The sequence below is a fragment of the Meles meles genome, chromosome 6 (assembly GCF_922984935.1).
Source record: "Meles meles chromosome 6, mMelMel3.1 paternal haplotype, whole genome shotgun sequence".
NCBI classification, from domain to species: Eukaryota; Metazoa; Chordata; class Mammalia; order Carnivora; family Mustelidae; genus Meles; species Meles meles.
The window spans coordinates 43185406-43204072 of NC_060071.1; the positions used below are offsets into that span (position 1 = coordinate 43185406).

The window sequence follows — 18667 nt, forward strand, 5'->3', positions numbered from 1 at the left end:
CCTCCAATGTGATCCAATCCATAAGCACCAAGAATCAATGGTTTTCCTACTTTCAGGATGATGTGCTAGCTATAGGAGACCCACATCTATTCCTAAAGCCTACTGTATTTTCTAACATATTTCCTTCCCTCAAGCCTTCCCTGCTCAAAACCATCTTCTACATGGTCATCAGTGTTACAACTACCTAAAATATGGAATTGACTATGCCATTCCTCTCTGTAAAACCCTTCTTTAAAACCTTCCCACCAAGGAGCTCTAAAACCATTAAGCAGGAGGAGGAAAAAAATAAAACTTGAGCACAAAAAAGTACAGCAAAGTACATATATGATTCCACTTAAAATATATATATATACACACATACACACACACATACATACATACATACATATGGGGGGGCTGGGTGGAACAGTTGGTTCAATAACTGGCTCTTGGTTTCAGCTAAGGTCGTGATCTCGGGGCATGAGATCGAGCCCCATGTTGGACTCTACACTCAGCATGGGGTCTGCTTGGGATTCTCTCTCCCTCTCCCCTGCCCTTCCTGCTTGTGCTAAGATAAATAAATAAACACACACATGAATGTATGTATATAGGTATATGTATATATATGGATGCTAGTCATTTGGGCATCCAATTCTTGATTTCAGCTCAGGTCATAATCTCACGGTTGTGAGATCGAGTGTCCTGTCAGGCTCTGCATTGGGTGTGAAGCCTGCTTAAGATTCTCTCTCTCTCTCTCTGCCCCTCCCCACCCACGCATCTCTCTTTCTCTCTATAAATAAATTCTTGTAATGGTATAGATGGTTTCTAAAGAATATGCAAAAAAAAATCATCTTGAGAAGACTGGGCTTCAAGGGGAAGGTGGCTTATTTTTCAATGTATTACTTTGTCAATTAAAAAAAAAGGATAATCACACAAAAAGAAAAAAGTAAAAACAAGACTTTTAATTTAAAAAAAAAAACGTGACTTTTTAGATCCTCCCTATTCATAAAATATCCATCTGTGCACTCTATTTCTACTAGTCCTTAAGAATTCAGTTTTGGTATCACCTTCTTAAAGAGGTATTCCCTAAATAGGTCTTCCCTATTTTCTATGAAAACACCAGGCAGAAATGAAAATGCTTCTCTGCGCTTGTCTTCTCGAATCCAAACTGGACTACAAGCTCCCTGAATTTATATGCCACAAACTTAGTACCTGTCCCACAAAAAAGTACCTGTTGGACTAGTTATTACCAGTGAGTCACTACTGCAAACACCGACTCTTGTAAACACTTCTAAACAGCTCATTTGTTATTTCTAGACTGCCCACACAAATAATGTGACAAGGCTCTCACAACAGAAACAGGATATAAAAAATAGTGGTTTTGATATCTCTGATACTACTTTTTTAGTACCTGAGACATCTTAAATATAAGATATAAGTAGTATAAGAAGAACAGAAGCAGATAAGAAAGAAAGCCTGGATTTAGTTATGGTTATAACTGTAGAAAACAAAAGTCAAAAGTTGAAGGTCCAGTTGAGATCAATAAACATTCACTAAAATATGGCATCCAGGTCCTAATGGGCTTCCAGTTCCTTTCAGCAGTGTTCTTGGACTTCCTCCAAATTTTTCCAGGTAACTAACTATGTATTTCAAAAGCCCACAGCCTGAGATGTTTTAGTGACAACGACAGCAGCTCCTCTGAGTTTAGTGTGTGGGGAAACGAAACATCACAGTGGTGAGAATACAGCAAGAAAAACTAAACAAACAAAACAGTGGTGTATTTGAGAGCGTAGGAAATAAATATAGCCACCTTTGGTCGAGGGTATTTTTAATGTTCCCTTTAAAAGAGAATTATCATAGAACTGGTTAAATGTGAAATTATACATACTATAAAATTAGAGGAAAGAATACCAAACCAAGCTAACAAATGAAAAATATGTGTTTCATCTGTAAAGAAAAGATCACAATTTGTCCACCTGCGGGAATATCAAAGAAAAGAGAGTCATCACTTACTCAACAAACATTTAATAAGTGTAAATTATGCATGAACTCTCATCTTTCATAGATACAAGGGTGTTGAGTGAAACTTAAGAGACAAAGAGAAGATAACCAAAAGGTTAAAACACAGCTTTGCAGTTACCAAGCACTAAATCAAGTCTAAGAAAATAATTCTACAAAGGAAACAGACAGACATTATTCAACAGAGTCACTTACATGGTCAAAAGAACACAAAGTAGAAAAAAAAGTAAAAATTACAAATTAAAAGGTCAAAATTTACCAGTCTAATTTATTATGTACCAATTACAATAGTTTTTTATTTAATAATCTAAACAAACAAAAGGGACCTATTGGATTATAAAATGATAAAACAGGTATCACCCAAAAGAAAACTGTGAGGAGGAAGGAGCAACACATACACTCAAGTCTCTCCAGACACAGAATAGTCTTCACTGTATTTTAAACATCCCCATGAGGCACCTGGGTGGCTCAGTGGGTTGAACACCTGACTCTTGGTTTCAGCTCAGGTCATGATCTTGGGGTCCTGGGATGCAGCCCCGTGGCAGGCCCTGCACTCAGTGCAGAGCCCACTTCTCTGCCTCTCTCTTCTTCTGCCCCTCTCTGCTTCTTGTGTGTGAGCATGCACACACTCTTTCTCTAAAATAAATAAATAAAATCTTTAAAAATCTCCAGAAAAACTCAACCAGATAATCGTTTCAGTGCATGTTCCAGAGTTTGACAACTCACTCTCCGTAAATGACTCTAGACCTCCTGTGGCTCACAAAGCCTTTTTGGGCCCACAGCTCCTTGTGGTGATGCTGGTTTTGCCACCCTACAGGGGCAAAAGGCTTCCCTTCTATCCTTCAGAATATACTGGTGTCTAGACTTTGATTAAATGTTCTTCCATCCTGCAACACCCCCACGTGCCATCCCTCACACCAATCTGCCAAGCAGAAAGCAACTGACTTCTAATCTCTTAGTTCCTTTAAGTGTAGCCTGGGCAAGGAGGACAAAATACCGCTGAGAGAAACCTGAAGATATTATAGCTTCAAAGTTAAGATAATATGCACAATTTTTATTCTTTTGCATATACATTATGACATTTAAGAAATCTGCTACATTCATCTAGCAAATATGTATTGAATCCCTACCATATGCTAAGTCCTATGAAAATACTGCATCTTTGTTGTTCAGGTTTCACAAATGATAGCTAGTGGCCTATTCTACCACACAATGAAGGTCCACATCCACCCTCCACTTTAACATATGATGACAATAGAAAATTCTGTCGTAAGCCTTTTAAAAAATGAGTCATTACACTGCAGAGACTAAAAAAAATGGTTCCCAAACTGGAGCATGCACCATCACCTACTGTCTCAGTGGCTTAAGGATGAGGCCCAATAATCTGCATTTCTAGCAAGTTCCCAGACAACACTGACACTGCTGGTCAGGGGACCACACTTTGAAATCCAATGCTCTAGACTATGGTTTGGCAAACACTTCCTCTAAAAGGCTAGATAAATATTTTAGATTTGGGGGGCCAGTCTCCGTTGCAACTACTCAAAGTACAAAAGCAGCCATAGACAGTATGTAAAAGGATGGGAGTGGCCATGCTCCAATAAATCATTATTTATGGACACTGAAATCTGAACTGATATAATTTTCAAAAGAATGTTATTTCAGTAATATCTTTTGATTTCTTCAACTACTTAAAAATATTTTTAGCTTGTGAGCCACACAAAAACAGGCAGTGGGCTAGATTCGGCTCATAAGCCATTTTGCTGACCCCTGGTTCTAGGTAAGTGGTTGGTTCTCAGTCCTGGCTCCCCACCAGAAATAGCAGGGGAGCTTTTAAAACACCCAGATACTTAAGTGCCATCCCATGAGATTCTGAATTAATTAGTCTAAGCCCTAATTAATGAACAACCAGGAATAAGAATTACTGGTCTTTTTTTTTTTTTTTAAAGATTTTATTTATTTATTTGACAGACACAGATCTCAAGTAGGCAGAGACGCAGGCAGAGACAGAGAGAGGGGGGAAGCAGCCTCCCCGCTGAGCAGAGAGCCCGATGTGGGGCTCGATCCCAGGACCTGGGATCATGACCTGAGCTGAAGGCAGAGGCTTTAAACCACTGAGCCACGCAGGTGCCCCCAAGAATTACTGATCTTAATCCATGTTCCCCCAAGTGACTTCTAAGGATATTTAGGGTTTAATAAACCTTATGTGAATAAAGATTTCTAGTGTCAGGTAAGTTTGGAAAAAGAAATTTAAGGATTTTTTACCGTAGGACTTCCCACAATATTCTCATAAGTATCTAAGAGAGGACTACAGTATATAATGTTTTCCAGATTCATTTGATTACCAAACCCATACATCTAGTGTTCTATGAAGCACACAGGAAACACATGCTTCAATCTTTCATAAAGAAGAACAGATACTTAATACTGAGGTTCATAAAGTTACAACAAAATATGAGAGAAGAAATTAATTTAAAAATGAGAAATACAATTGATTCTTATCAAAATAATAATAAAAAGATAACTGATAAATCTAAACAAAAAGAAAAAAGTAACAAAATAACAGGAAATTACTTTTAAAAAGATGGAGAGGGGCACCTGGGTGCCTTAGTCAGTTAAATGTCCACTCTTTATTTCAGCTCAGATCATGATCTCAGGTAGTGAGATCAAGCCCCCCACTCTCCCCCTCCCCCAGTTGGGCTCAGCACTTTGTGTGGAATCTGCTTGAGATTCTCTCCCTCCCTCTGCCCCTTCCCCCAATTGTGCTTTGTCTCTTTCTCAAATACGTAAATAAACCTCAAAAAGATGGAGAAATACAATGATAAATTTGAAAAAAAAATCAAAGTCAAAGATGGTTTTCTACAATGTCAAATCTAATACAAAAGATGTAGAAGATGCGAACACATCAGTAACTATGGAAGAAAGTGAAAAAGAACTACCAATACCCTCAACCCTGTTTTTTAAAAAGGGAGATAAGGATGCAGGGTCTCTATAGATTTCTTGGTAATCACTTCCAAACTTTTTAAGGACTAGGTGACTCCTTGATAAATCCAAAGAATGTTTATCATTATCTCTTTGCCAGATACAAATGTAGCAAACATATTTTTTAAAAATACATTCAAAATACTATCAAAAACAACTTTTCCCAGGAAAAAAAGTAGAAGTTTTCTTACATCATTTCCGTGGTACCAGCAGCAGTCAGTAACTCATGCCCTGAAAAGTATTAAACTATTCAGGTTCTTCTTACTCTACGCAATCTGAGGAGAAAAGGTGCCAGGGTATGCTACAGAAAGGAGATAAAAGCCACTGGCCCTACTAGAAAGCAAAGTCAGTGAAACTAACCCTCCTTCCTTTCACAGCATCTTACACCACAGCATTCTAATAATCTAGCTTATTAACTAGAAGGACACTTTCCTGACATGATGAAAAACCAGAGCATTAAGTATTCATGTAACAAAAAACTCTGCAATGCAAGTGAACTCTGCACAGAACACAAATCAGACAAATAACTTCTAAGAAAGTGGATTTTTGTTATCTTAACTGTTTGGCCCAGGAATGCCCACAAATGCAGCAACAGCCTGGTGGTTCTCTCCAAGCATTATGGACCATGCTATCTGAAAGAGTGGCATGGGAATGTCAACAGTGATATAAAATGAAAGCATTCTACACTCACTTAAGGCAAACTTGTATAAAACTAAAAGTGCCTGATTAATCAGTTTCAGAACACAAGAAAAGACTTCATATTGCCAATTCATTTTAAGAAGCATTTCACTAAATCCTCAAAACTAAATATGAAAAAACGTTTTAAAAATGCTTTTAGGGACATCTGGGTGGCTCAGTCAGTTAAGCCTTTGACTCTTGATCTCAAGTTTTGATCTCGGGATTGTTAGTTCAAACCCTGTGTTGGGCCTCATGCTGGGCATGGAGCCCACTTAAAAAGAAAAAAAAAAAAAAAAAAAAAACCTGGAAAAAAAAGTAATACTTTTAAAAAAATAATTTCCACTAAATATTTTTGAAATAGGAATGAAGGAGCTTTTGATATGCTAAATAAAGGAATCAAAATTAGATAGAATGGAGAAAAGTAAAAAAAATATTATTTTTAGATATGGTTCACTACCTTGAAAACCTAAAATATCTGGCACACCATACACTCAAATAGAACACACCTCTGAGATCTCCATTATCAGATTACTTTTCAAATATTGTCTTCTATAGTTGACAAGTATACCAGATCTCAACTTACTCTTTATCAGAGATAATGGGGGGAGGGGAAGGGCTGGATCTGAATTGAAAAGAAGGAAGTAAAGGACCAAGAAAGGTAAGCTACTTAAAGTCACATATCTGACAAATGCCAGAGGATGATATGAATCCTTGCACAATTCCCAAGCCTATACTCTTTGAAGTATGCCACAGTGCCAAAGGCACCTTCAGCTTAATGGGTATTTTTTTGAACACCTATTATGCACCAAGCAAAGGAGTAAGAAAATGAGTAACATATCATGTTTTAAGGAGACCTAAGTTAAGTCAATTGACCAAGTTTTGGTTTAAAACCTAGGTCTCTTATAGGAATCTGGCTGGTTCAGTAGGTAGAGAATGCAACCCTTGATTTAGGGTCATGAATTCAAGCCCCATGTTGGACAAAGCGCTTTAAAAAAAAAAAGGGGGGGGGGGGAATAAAAGTATTCTCCAAAAATAAATAAATAAATCCTAGGCTTCCTAAATCCAGGTTCAATGATCCTTCTACCTCATACTCATGATATAATCTAAAAATCCTACACTCTTAACAAGTGGAGTATTATTCTTCATATGTTTAAGAAGCATCATTTTTTAAAAGATTATTTATTTGAGAGAGTGCGTGCGAGTGTGTGCATGTGTGAAGGGGGGCAGAGGGAGGAGAGAAGCGGGCTCCCTGCTGAGTGCAGACCCACTTGGGGCTCAATCTCACCTCCCTGAGATCATGACCTGAGACAAAATCAAGAGTCGGTGGGCTTAACCGACTAAGCCACCCCGGCATCCAAAAAAACACCATTTTAATACTGGCGATAATTTCAAAGTTTATATATTACAAATGTTATTACAAGAGTACTGAAAAGGATGAAAAACCACAGATGACTTTTTTTGTGCCTTTAAGGCATAGTCAGTCCCAAACACACACAAAAAATGTAAGAAACAATTTGGGAATTGGGGAAGGGAGGAGGACCTGAGTTCTAAGTCAATTTCCAAAGCAAACTCATTCAATTCATATATAGCACACGTTCAAATATACACTTGCAAATTTCCTACTGATATATTTTTTTTAATTTTTATTTTTTTTTATTTATTTGACAGAGAGAAATCACAACTAGGCAGAGAGGCAGGCAGAGAGAGAGAGGAGGAAGCAGGCTCCCCGTGGAGCAGAGAGCCCGACATGGGGCTCGATCCCAGGACCCCGGGATCATGACCTGAGCCAAAGGCAGAGGCTTTAACCCACTGAGCCACTCAGGCGCCCCCCTACTGATATTTTAATGTAATCACTTAGAAACATGAATATTTAAGTGACTTCAGATAGTCATTCTCAGCAATCTTTTAAGAAAATTTCAGGTAATTCAACATCTGTACAGCTTGGAGAAATGTGGGCTTAAAAATAATATAGTTCAGTGGATTTATGCCAGAGGAACATCCGTAATCATTAACAAACCTGCAAAATGCTCTATACTGGATCTTAGCTGTTCAACATTTCTGATCACTGACAAGATAAAAACCAAGGAATTATATTGAAACAGAAAAAACCTGCAGAAAAATCACCAATTTCTATTTCAGCAAAGTAGAAGCTGCAGCTGGCTATCTGTCATATTGAGACAAGGGAGAAACATAAAAAGCAAGCAAGCCTTTCCAGAACAACTTGAGGAAAATGCCCTAATAATATGGACCAGAAGAGGAAGTAACCCACTCAGGAGAAGAACCAGGGAGCAGAGTAAAACAGAAGGACTCACCATCACGTACCATCTACTCTATGAATAATATACATATGGAGTTTCTGACCACTTTGAAAAAAAATAATACACAGGGATAACTGAACTGATAAAGTTAATTCCAGTATAAATAGGAAAGAAGTGATTTTTCTCTTAACACTGGTGACTGCTGACCAGGTGAAATTATCAAAAAAAAAAAAAAAAAAAAGTTAAGATAAGTTTTCTTTATAAATAAAAACTATACTTACCACAATCCATTCAGCAATATTTTCATAGAGCTCTGGACTAAAAATTGCTTTTTTAAGCCTAGCTAGAGGACCATCAGCATCTACTAGTCTGCACCGCATGAAAACGTCACAGTAGCCTCGAAAATCATTGCAAGGGGACCCAGGCTGCAAGGTGATCGTTCGACCAACGAAGTGCATGCTCCACCGCGAAGACCCTGTACTGGCACAAGTTGATGGGTCCACTGGAAAAGAAGTGCCAAATATAAGTTGAAGATCAGATTTCCTACCAGGCTAGCTGGGGAAAGAGGGAGGAAAGGAAAAAACTGCCTAAAATCATTACCATGACATGTTATATAGACTTGCATTGATTAGGCTGGATAACACCATTGGCAATTCGCCTTAAACATACAATATAAACAAATAGCCAGCAACACCTGATTTTGTACCTACAATGGCTAACAGTGTTTATGTTAATTATTGCCATAAAGCTTGCAGGTTTTGTCTAACTTATCATTTTTAAAACACTGTAGGGATCATAATACTAGAAACAAAATGCTGTGCTACATTTAAAATTTTCCAAAGAGGACCAGTATCAGTGGATGGCCTGTCCAAACTGGATAACAATGTTTAATGCTTAAAACTTAAGAGAAAAATGAGTCCTGATTGGCTCAGCTGATACAGCATGAGACTCTTGATCTTGGGGTTGTTAAGTTCAAGCCCCACGTTGGGGGTAGAGTTTACTTTAAAAAAAAAATTTTAGGGGTGCCTGGTTGGCTTAGTCAAAGAAGCATGCAACTCTTGATCTCAGGATTTTGAGTTCAAGCCCCACACTGGGTCTAGAGATTACTAAATAATAATAAATACACAAACTAACTTTAAAAAATTAAGGAGAAAAATTGGGTTTTAAAACAGATTTTATATTCTTGTGTTTTTAAAAGCCTTACTCTTCTTCATACAGCAGACATGGCATAATTCCTTATCATCTTTGCCATCTGAGCTAGCACAGGTACACTCCTCCAGGCCATACTTCTCACAGATAGAACCTGCACATTGCTGCAAGAAAAATAAAAGACCAGTTACTAATCTCTCCACAGTCAAACCTATTGTTCACAGTGGCAGGTATACACCTCTAATGCTAAAATAATTAAGTAGAGGGGCGCCTGGGTGGATCAGTGGGTTAAAGCCTCTGCCTTCAGCTCAGGTCATGATCCCAGGGTCCTGGGATTGAGCCACGCATCAGGTTCCCTGCTCAGTGGGGAGCCTGCTTCCTCCTCTTTCTCTGTCTTTCTGCCTACTTGTGATCTCTGTCAAATAAATAAATAAGTAAAATCTTTAAAAAAAAAAAAAAATCAAGCAGAAACACCAGGGGGAACAAGAAACTCTAGATTAATATCAGAAGTGGATCATATAAACACACCCAAAAAAGAGTTAAAAGCAAATAAGGTAGCAAATCTTTTTTTTTTTTTTTTTTTAATTTGACAGAGATCACAAGTAGGCAGAGAGGCAGGCAGAGAGAGAGAGAGAGAGAGAAGGAAACAGGTTCCCCGCCAAGGAGAGAGCCCGATGTGGGGCCCGATCCCAGGACCCTGGGATCACGACCTGAGCCAAAGGCAGAGGCCTCAACCCACTGAGCCACCTAGGAGCCCCAAGGTAGCAAATCTTTTAAAGAAATGGCAACTTATAGGGCACTTGGGTGGCTCAGTGGGTTCAAGCCTCTGCTTTCGGCTCAGGTCATGATCCCAGGGTCCTGGGATTGAGCCCCGCATCGGGCTCTCTGCTCAGCAGGGAGCCTGCTTCCTCCTCTCTCTCTCTCTCTCTCTGTCTGCCTCTCTGCCTACTTATGATCTCTATCTGTTAAATAAATAAATAAAATCTTTAAAAAAAAAGAAAGAAAGAAATGGCAACTTAAAAAAAATCTGAACAAAACAAAAACAGAGAAAGAGATTAGATGAGCATCAATTTTATATTGGTTATTATGGCTCCTTCATAAGAAGAGAAAAATTAAACTTTTCTCATGTAAAGTGAATGTCTAGCCAAGAAAGCTTTAAAGGCTTCACATTCAGATAAAATGACCAGAAGATCCTTTTATGTAGGCTGTTAAAATACTAATTTATAAAACTCAAAAGGAGTGCAAAGTCATATGCCTAGCTATACAACTATTTTTCTCTAGAGACTATCAAACACATGCAGTGGAAAGATAAAAGGTTAGTCAGTAACTAATCGAATGCCACCAGGCACTTCTACCACACGGTATATTCATGGCTTTATGAGGGAACAGAGAGGGATATTATTAAAACAGGGACCAGGATCAATTACTAGAATGCTGCAGCTTTAAGTAACAAACAATTATTCTGAAAAAGCAGGTTTTATAAAACTAAATGAAAAGGTTATAAAGCAAATGCTTACCCCATTAATGCACACTTGTGTATGTCTATTACAGTCCGTAAAGTTTGGTTTAGGATCAGAGGCTGGGCAGAGAGCTGTGATGCCATTACATATTCCTTCTTTTGCACAGTCTGAATCATCCCGACACTTCTCAGTTTTTGATTTGAACGTACACTGTGCTGTACAACAGGGACCTTGACTTGGGCTAAAATGAACAGTAAAGTTTAGATTAAGGAAAATTACTTGCTTATTTCCTATATGCACAGATATGGTCCTAATTTTTAAATCATAAGTCTCATCTTTTATGTAAGTATGTTATTAGTATAAAACTTCAAATTTTGGACTAAGAGACTACTAAATTTCAACATTCTATAAATATAAAAGAGTGACTGTCTTGTTTTTATAATCAAGGCATACTGTATTCAACACTCTTATTCTACTTGCCTTTAGTGAAAGGCTATCATAGAAAACAGATTTAATATTAGGTAAGCTATCAGTGTGTTTCACGGTTAACATCATACATTAGTCAATTCATCAATTTTTCTCATATTTATATGCTAACATCAGACTAGGATATACAGACCAACATTTAAAAAGAAGTGCACAGGCAATATTCTGTTGCTTATATCTACCATTACCAAAGTAATTTTGACAAGTGAAATAATTATAGAACACTAAGTTACAAGAGTCTATGAAATCAGTATTACCTAAATATTTGAAGTTAAAATTCTAAAAATATGGACGAAAGTCACATTTTTAAGTTAGGAACTGAACAGTGTGTATTTTATTGAGTGTCCTGTCTTTTGCCTGTTTTTTACACCCACCACAGAAGCTACAATTACAAGGAGCTCAATCTGCCAACCACAGTGCACTCATCAAAGCTACTCCAGAAAAATATACAAGACAAAGACAAAGTTTCCAAACCCTATGTGCTTCTTAAGGTCAGTTTTAAATGGGTCCTAACTGCCCGGGGCTGACCGGTGGCAGTGTGAGCACTCCTGGTATGGGCAGGGTACCTGCACTGCTTCCCAGGCCTCAGCTTGCATTTCTTCCCCTCTGGCTGGTTTGCATCGTAGCAGCACTCATCTTTACACTGGTCACTATAGCCACAGTCACATTCTTCTCCTTGCTCCACCATCCCATTTCCACAAATAGGTTGGCCAGATTCTGAGGAAAATCAGTAAAACAAAGTAAACACTGTCAGCACACATTAATTTGATTTAAAATGCACAAACTTGGAGCCTCGTAAAAAAGGGAGAAAAGATAATTTGATGAATACAAAAAAGTAGAACTAGGAATCTCGAAATCAGTAGAAGACCTAAATTCAATTCTAACAGTGCCTCAGTCAATAACTAGGTATGCAGCCATGGGCAAGTCACTTCCCTTTTTAGGGGGCCTCAGCTTCTTAATCTGTACAGTGAAGAGATCTGACATTATGGTTCCCTCTAAAGTCCCTTCTGGAAGTGGTAACATTCTATTTAGGCTACACTGAGCTTTACTGAACAATGACTGCACTGTTCACATTACTCAAATATGAACTAAGTTAGTGCTTCATCAACCAGGAAAAAAATTAAACCTTCTGTGTTAACAGAAAATTTCAAATATACACAGAAGTAGCAGAAGTACAATGAACTCCCATGTACCATTCACTTAGCTTTAACAACTATCAACAATATGCTATAAACAATTCCACCCAACATATTCATTTATTCTTGTAAATACTTCAGGATGAATCTAAGAGACAGGAGTTTTTTTCTTTTTTAAATCTAACCATAATGGCATTATCACATCTAACAAAATTAATAATATGCTTTAACAGCATCTATTAGCCAATCCATGTTCAATTTCTTCAACTGTCTTTTTACATCTGGTTTGTTTGAAACAAGTTCCACATAAGGATCCTCAACCCCATGGTTGCTTTTGGTTGGTATGTATTCTTTTAATATATGAGACTCTCTCCGCTCTTTTTACTTTTACACTATTTATTTGTTAAAGAAATTGGGTCATCTTGTCTTACAGAATTGCCATGTTGTGTTTAGCTGATTATATCCTAGTCAATAAATATTTTTTTTAAATGTACATTAATTTGTTCCTCAGCTAGACCCAAGCTAAGGGAAGAACTACATATTATTTCTATTTTTTTTTTTTGTATTCCCAAAAGGCTAACAGTATTGGGCCAAATCTTGGCTCATTAACGTTAGACAGTCTGGTCTAAGCATAGTGAATAATTTTAGAAAAACTTGTAGGCTCTCTTAAAGTTCTCGAATTTTATCAATGGGCTTTAACATCTGTAGAGGAATGCTACTCCTTGTAAGATCAGAAGATCACAGAGCTTTAGCATCTGCAGGGAAATGACAAGAATCAAATGTCTTCACTTTTTAGAAAAGAAAACTAACTTCCAGACAGTCTGTGCCCTGCCAGAAACTATATGCCGCAGTATGGGCAAATCAGAGACCAAACCTAGATTTCCAGGATCTAAAATCTGGTGCTCTTTTCTTTCTGCTACATCAAATTGATGTGGGAAACCGTTCTAGCACAGGCTTAAAATTGAGAATATAAGGGAAAACCTGAACTTAACACAAAGCATATCTGAATCCAAACTATTCTAGAAAGACTAGCTTTATATTTAGAAAATTCATTTTTATCCTTAACCACATCAAATATTAAAGGAATCTTAGAGCTAACTGAAGATCTCTCCCTCTCTTTCATTTTGTACCACCTATTCCGTTCTCTAAAACTAGAAGCATGAACACAGACATATATCCTAAGTAAGTAATAATGACTTTGTTCCTAAGTCTCGTAATCATCACTTCAGAATTCATAGGACATGTAATTTAGGAGAAAAGGAAAAATAATAAAGTCAGAAAACCTCTGAGGCAATATTTACTACACATTGGTTTTTATTTTATACAGAAATATTTTTTCAAGTAAGCTAGGACACATGGAAAAGGTGCTGTTTAAATGCAAAAATTATAATAGACACATATCTCACTATAATTTTTTTAAAATTTCCTTACATAATACCTACAATATTTTTTAAATCATTTTAAAATCATTTAAAATCATTTTTAAAAGACAACTTCAATCAGAAAGTTTACTGTGAAAATCCGGTTTATAAATAAAGAAACTATGTAGCACTTTTACATGTCTTAGAAAACCTACCAGTGATAATAACAACAACAGTAACAAAAACAATACCATCCTTGAAATTTGAATCTGCCCTTTTAAAACAAATAGAAGGCCTTAAAAAAAAAAAAAAAGCCAATCAATATTAAGTAAAAACTGAAACTTGAGCCTGAACAAAAATTTAATTTTTACTCTGGGATAGATTCTGTGAAGAGTATAAAATGAAAAGCTACAAACTGGAAGAAAAATATGTGCAGATTAATATCTGACAAATGACTAGTATGCAGGCTATGTAAAGAACTCTCAAAACTCAACAGAAAAAACAAAAAAATCCAATGAGAAATGGCCAAGAAACATGGACATTTCACCAAAGAAGATAAACAGATGGCAAATAAAGCACATGAAAAGATGAACATTTTTAGTCATGAGAAAAATGCAAATTAAAACCACAATAAAATATCACTTTACACCTATCAGAATAGATAAAATAAAAACAATAAAAATGCCAAAAGGTGACAAAGATGCAGAGAAATTAGATCATTCATACACTGCTGGTGAGACCTTAAAATGATACAGCTGCTGCAGAAAACACTTTGACAGTTCTGCAGAAATAAGAGCAAACAATTACTATATGATCCATCAACTGGACTGGGGGGCATTTATCCCAGAGAATGAAAACTTATGTTTGCATAAAAAGCCTATACACAAAGGTTTATAGCTGCTTTATTCATAATAGCCAGAAACTGAAAATAGCCCAGATAGCCTTTAACAGGTGAATGAACTTTCTAAATATAAAGCTCGTCTTTCTAGAAAGTTTGGACTCAGATATGCCTTGTGATGGTTCGTGTGTTTGAGCTGTGTTCCCTTGTAGCCTGTGCTACAACTGTAAACAAATTGTGGTAAAGACACACCATGGGATACTCCTCAGCAATAAAAACAAACTCCTGATAAAGGCAACAATTTGAATGAATCTTCAGGGAATTTTGCTGAGTGCAAAAAGGCAATCTCAAAGGTTACATAATGTATGATTCCATTTATATAACATTTGGAGTGACAAAATTTTAGAAATGAAGAATAGTTTAGTAGGGCATTGGTGAGGGGATAACAGGAGGGAGGTAGGTGTGTTTGTCCTCAACTAACTTAACAACGTTGTGAAACAGGACAAGATAGAACATTTAGAACATATTTAGAACATATTAAATGCCACAGGAGAGGCATAACAGATGAACATAAAACAAAATGTGGTATTATCCATACAATGGAATATTATTCAGCCCTAAAAAGAATGACATTCTAATACAAACTATAATTTGAATCAATCTTGAAAGTTTATGATAAGGGAACTAAGCTAGACATGGAAGGCCAAATATTGTACGATTCCATCTGTATGAGGGGCCCAGAACAGGCAAATTCAGAGACAGAAAACAGATTACAGGTTACTCAGTCGGGAGAGAGGAAAGCAGGAGTTACTGCTTTTAATGATTATACAATTTCTATCTGGAGAGATGAAAAAGTTTGGAAATGGGTAGTGGTGATGGCTGCACATCGCTATAAATGTACTTAATATCACTGAATTTTAACTTAAAATTAGCTTACATACAAATTTTGTATATTTTTATTTTTATTCTTATTTATATTACACATATTTTATATCTTTTTTTCTTTAGCATAAGGCAAAAAAGAATTTTACAGCAGCTTTATTCACAATAGCCGAAACCCAAAAAGCCCAGGTGCTAGGGTGTTCAATAACAGGAGAGTGGATGAGCAAAGTGTGATATATTCAGACAATGCAAGCAATATTAACTACTCAGCAATAAAACAGAACAAAACGCTACTGATGAATCTCAAAATATGCTGAGTGAAAGCAGCCCTCCACAAAAGAATATAAACCATATGATTCCACTTATACGAAGTAAAACAAAATTTCTCTACAATGAAATAAATCAGAATAATGGTTGTCTCTGAGAATGGTTGGGGGCAGACACGGACTGTGAAAAGAAATGAAAGAACTTTGTGGGGTGACAGAAGTATTCTGTATTTTAATAGGTGCTTAGGTCACACAGGTAAATGCATTTGTCAAAGCTCACTAATGGTGGACTTACTGTGCAACATTTCACTTATGTTTAAAAAAAAACCCCACAAACAATATTGACCTTTAGTTATACAGGCTGAAGTGTTTAAGGGTGAAGTATACTGATGTCTGCAATCCATTTTAAATTGCTACAAAAAAACATGGGATTGAGGGATGGATAAGTTAATAAATAAGTTATAAAGTAAATACAGCAAAATTTTTAATAGTTATAAAATAGAGGTGGTAAGTGCATGGGTGTTTCAAGTTTTCTGAATGTTTGCAAATACATGTTGGGAAAACATACATACCAACAAAACAGTTGTTTCTCTTCTTCTCAAGAACTTGGCTTATATTTCTAATACTACAGAGTGAGAATTTATTGTTGTTAAGTTTGTCCCCGGATGTTGCTCTTGCATACATGATGTAATTGCCATTTTCTTTCTGTCCTAAATTCTTAGACTCTCCTGGAGTGCACTCTGTTCCAGAATCATGCTGCCAAACAGAATATAGCGTTACATAAACAGGAAGTAAAATAAGGTTTTCAGGTCATCTGATTAAATGTAATTTTCTCACCAGAAGAACAATGGAAGCTTGTGGACTCTTCCCTAAAAAAGATCCTACAATTGTTTTAGACTATGAGAAGGAAAACAATTTGCTCTTTTAGGAGCCACTGTCTTAGAAGGGGAGGAAAAATGAGGGAAGGTCTACCCACAACAATGTACAGCTCTGTAAAGGGGGAGTAGAATGGAGGATAAACCATCATAAAGTCTATCAAAAATAAGCTTGCCATACACTCCTATGTTTATTGCAGCATTATTTAGAATAGCCAAATTATGGAAACAGGCCAAGGGCCTAGTGACCGATGAATGGATAAGGAAGATGTAGTATATACATACAATGGACTATTATTTAGCAATAAAAAAAATGAAATCTTGCCATTTGCAACAACATGGATTGAGCTAAGAGAATAATGTATGTGAAATAAGTCAGTCAGATAAAGGCAAATACCACACAGTTTCACTCACGTGGAATTTAAGAAACAAAACAAATGAACAAAGGAAAAAGAGAGGGAGAGACGCCAGGAAAAACGCTTTTAACTATAAAGAACAAACTGATGGTTACCAGAGAGGAGTGGGTAGGACAATGGCAGAAACCAGTGATGGGATTAAGGAATGCATTTATCATGATGAGCATTGAGTCAGAAGTGCTGAATCACTGTACTGTATACTTGAAACTTATATAACACTGTATGCTAACTACACTGGAATTAAAATTAAAAACTTAATAAAATGAAAAAAATAAGTACCTACTTTCAAAACTAGCAACAGGAATACAAACTACTTAAAATGACTAAATATTCTTTAACATACATGCTAAATTACTATGATTAGTTCAGAGAGGAAAGATGAGGAAAGACGGGAAACAAAAGAGAATGGCATGAAGCTAAGTAAATAAAAGACAGGCATCTAAGAGAGTTGACTTATTAACTAGTGCGTAAGAAAGATAAGTAAATGCTATTTTTTAAAAAGATTGTATTTATTTATTTAAGATAAAGAGAGAGAGAGAGAGACTACAGCAGACTCCACACTGAGCCCAGAGCTGAACTCGGGGCTTGATTCCACACTACAAGATAATGGCCTGAGCTGAAACCAAGAGTTGTTTCAGCCACCCAGGTACCCCAGTAAATGCTATTTTTAAATGACACGATCTCAGGGTCCTGGGATCGAGCCCCACATCGGGCTCCTTGCTCTGCGGGGAGCCTGCTTCCTCCTCTCTCTCTGCCTGCCTCTCTGCCTACTTGTGATCTCTCTCTCTGTCAAATAAATAAATAAAATCTTTAAAAAAAAAAAAAAAAAAAAAAAAAAAGAAAAGCCAAGTGGTGGGGCACCTGGGTGGCTCAGTGAATTAGCCTCTGCCTTCAGCTCGGGTCATGATCTCAGGGTCCTGGGATGGAGCCCCATTTCGGGCTCTCTGCTCAGCGGGGAGCCTACCCTCCCCCCCCCCCCCCCGCCTGCCTTTCTGACTACTTGTGATCTTTCTCTCTCTCTCTCTCTCTCTCAAATAAATAAATAATAAATAAATAAATCTTTTTAAAAAAAAAGAAAGAAGGAAAAAGAGAAGCCAAGTGGTAAAACTAAAACACTCTTTGCAAGAGTAAAACAACAGACTGATACATGTGTGTGTACACAGAAAGTTTATGGTGTTGACAAATATTAAGTATCATATACATACCAAAAAGTACCAAGTACCAAACTATAGCTCCATAAATTTTCTCAAAGTAAATATACTTATGTGACCAGCATGGAGATCAACTAACAGAATACCACCAAATTGCACTGGCACCCCCACTTTCCTTCCTCCCCTGGGAGATATACATTTAAAAAACAAATCAGGGATGTCTGGGTGGCTCAGTCAGTAAAGCGGCTGCTTTTGGCTCAGGTCTTGATACAAGCATCCTGGGATCAAGCCCCAGAATAGGGCTCCCTGGGAGCCTGCTTCTCCCTCTCCCGTTCCCCCCTGCTTGTGATTGCTCTGTCAAATAAATAAATAAAATCTCAAAACAAGCAAACAAACAAATGAACCTCACAATGTTCCTCAAACAATAATTCAGAACTTGCCAAAAAGGGTGAAAATATTTGGATCCTAGAATAAAAGCTCTGTTTAATTAAACTGTTATTTGAATACCCAACAATTCTACCTTCCAGAAAACAAAGAATGCCCAAAGGCATTATGTTTCTTTTAAAAACCCATCTAAATTACTTTCATTTTCTACTCCCTAATCTGAAACAACTTTTTTTTTTTTAAGATTCTCTTCTTTTTTTTTTAATCTAACTAATATCGACATCAAACATGGGGCTCAAACTCATAACTAGAAGATCAACTAGCTTCCAACTGAGCCAGCCAGGTGCCCC

General features: G+C 36.9%; 1 protein-coding gene across 1 annotated transcript in view; it reads right to left on the minus strand.

Moving 5' to 3' along the window:
- The window catches only part of ADAM10 (ADAM metallopeptidase domain 10), a 134995-nt gene that overhangs the window by 4516 nt on the left and 111812 nt on the right, over nucleotides 1-18667 (minus strand). Inside the window, exons 10-14 of the mRNA XM_046009157.1 lie at nucleotides 16064-16247; nucleotides 11575-11725; nucleotides 10580-10763; nucleotides 9118-9226; nucleotides 8195-8415 (exon numbers count right to left, since the gene is read on the minus strand). Coding sequence (XP_045865113.1) covers nucleotides 8195-8415; nucleotides 9118-9226; nucleotides 10580-10763; nucleotides 11575-11725; nucleotides 16064-16247 — 849 coding nt within the window. The remainder of the gene's footprint in view (nucleotides 1-8194; nucleotides 8416-9117; nucleotides 9227-10579; nucleotides 10764-11574; nucleotides 11726-16063; nucleotides 16248-18667) is intronic.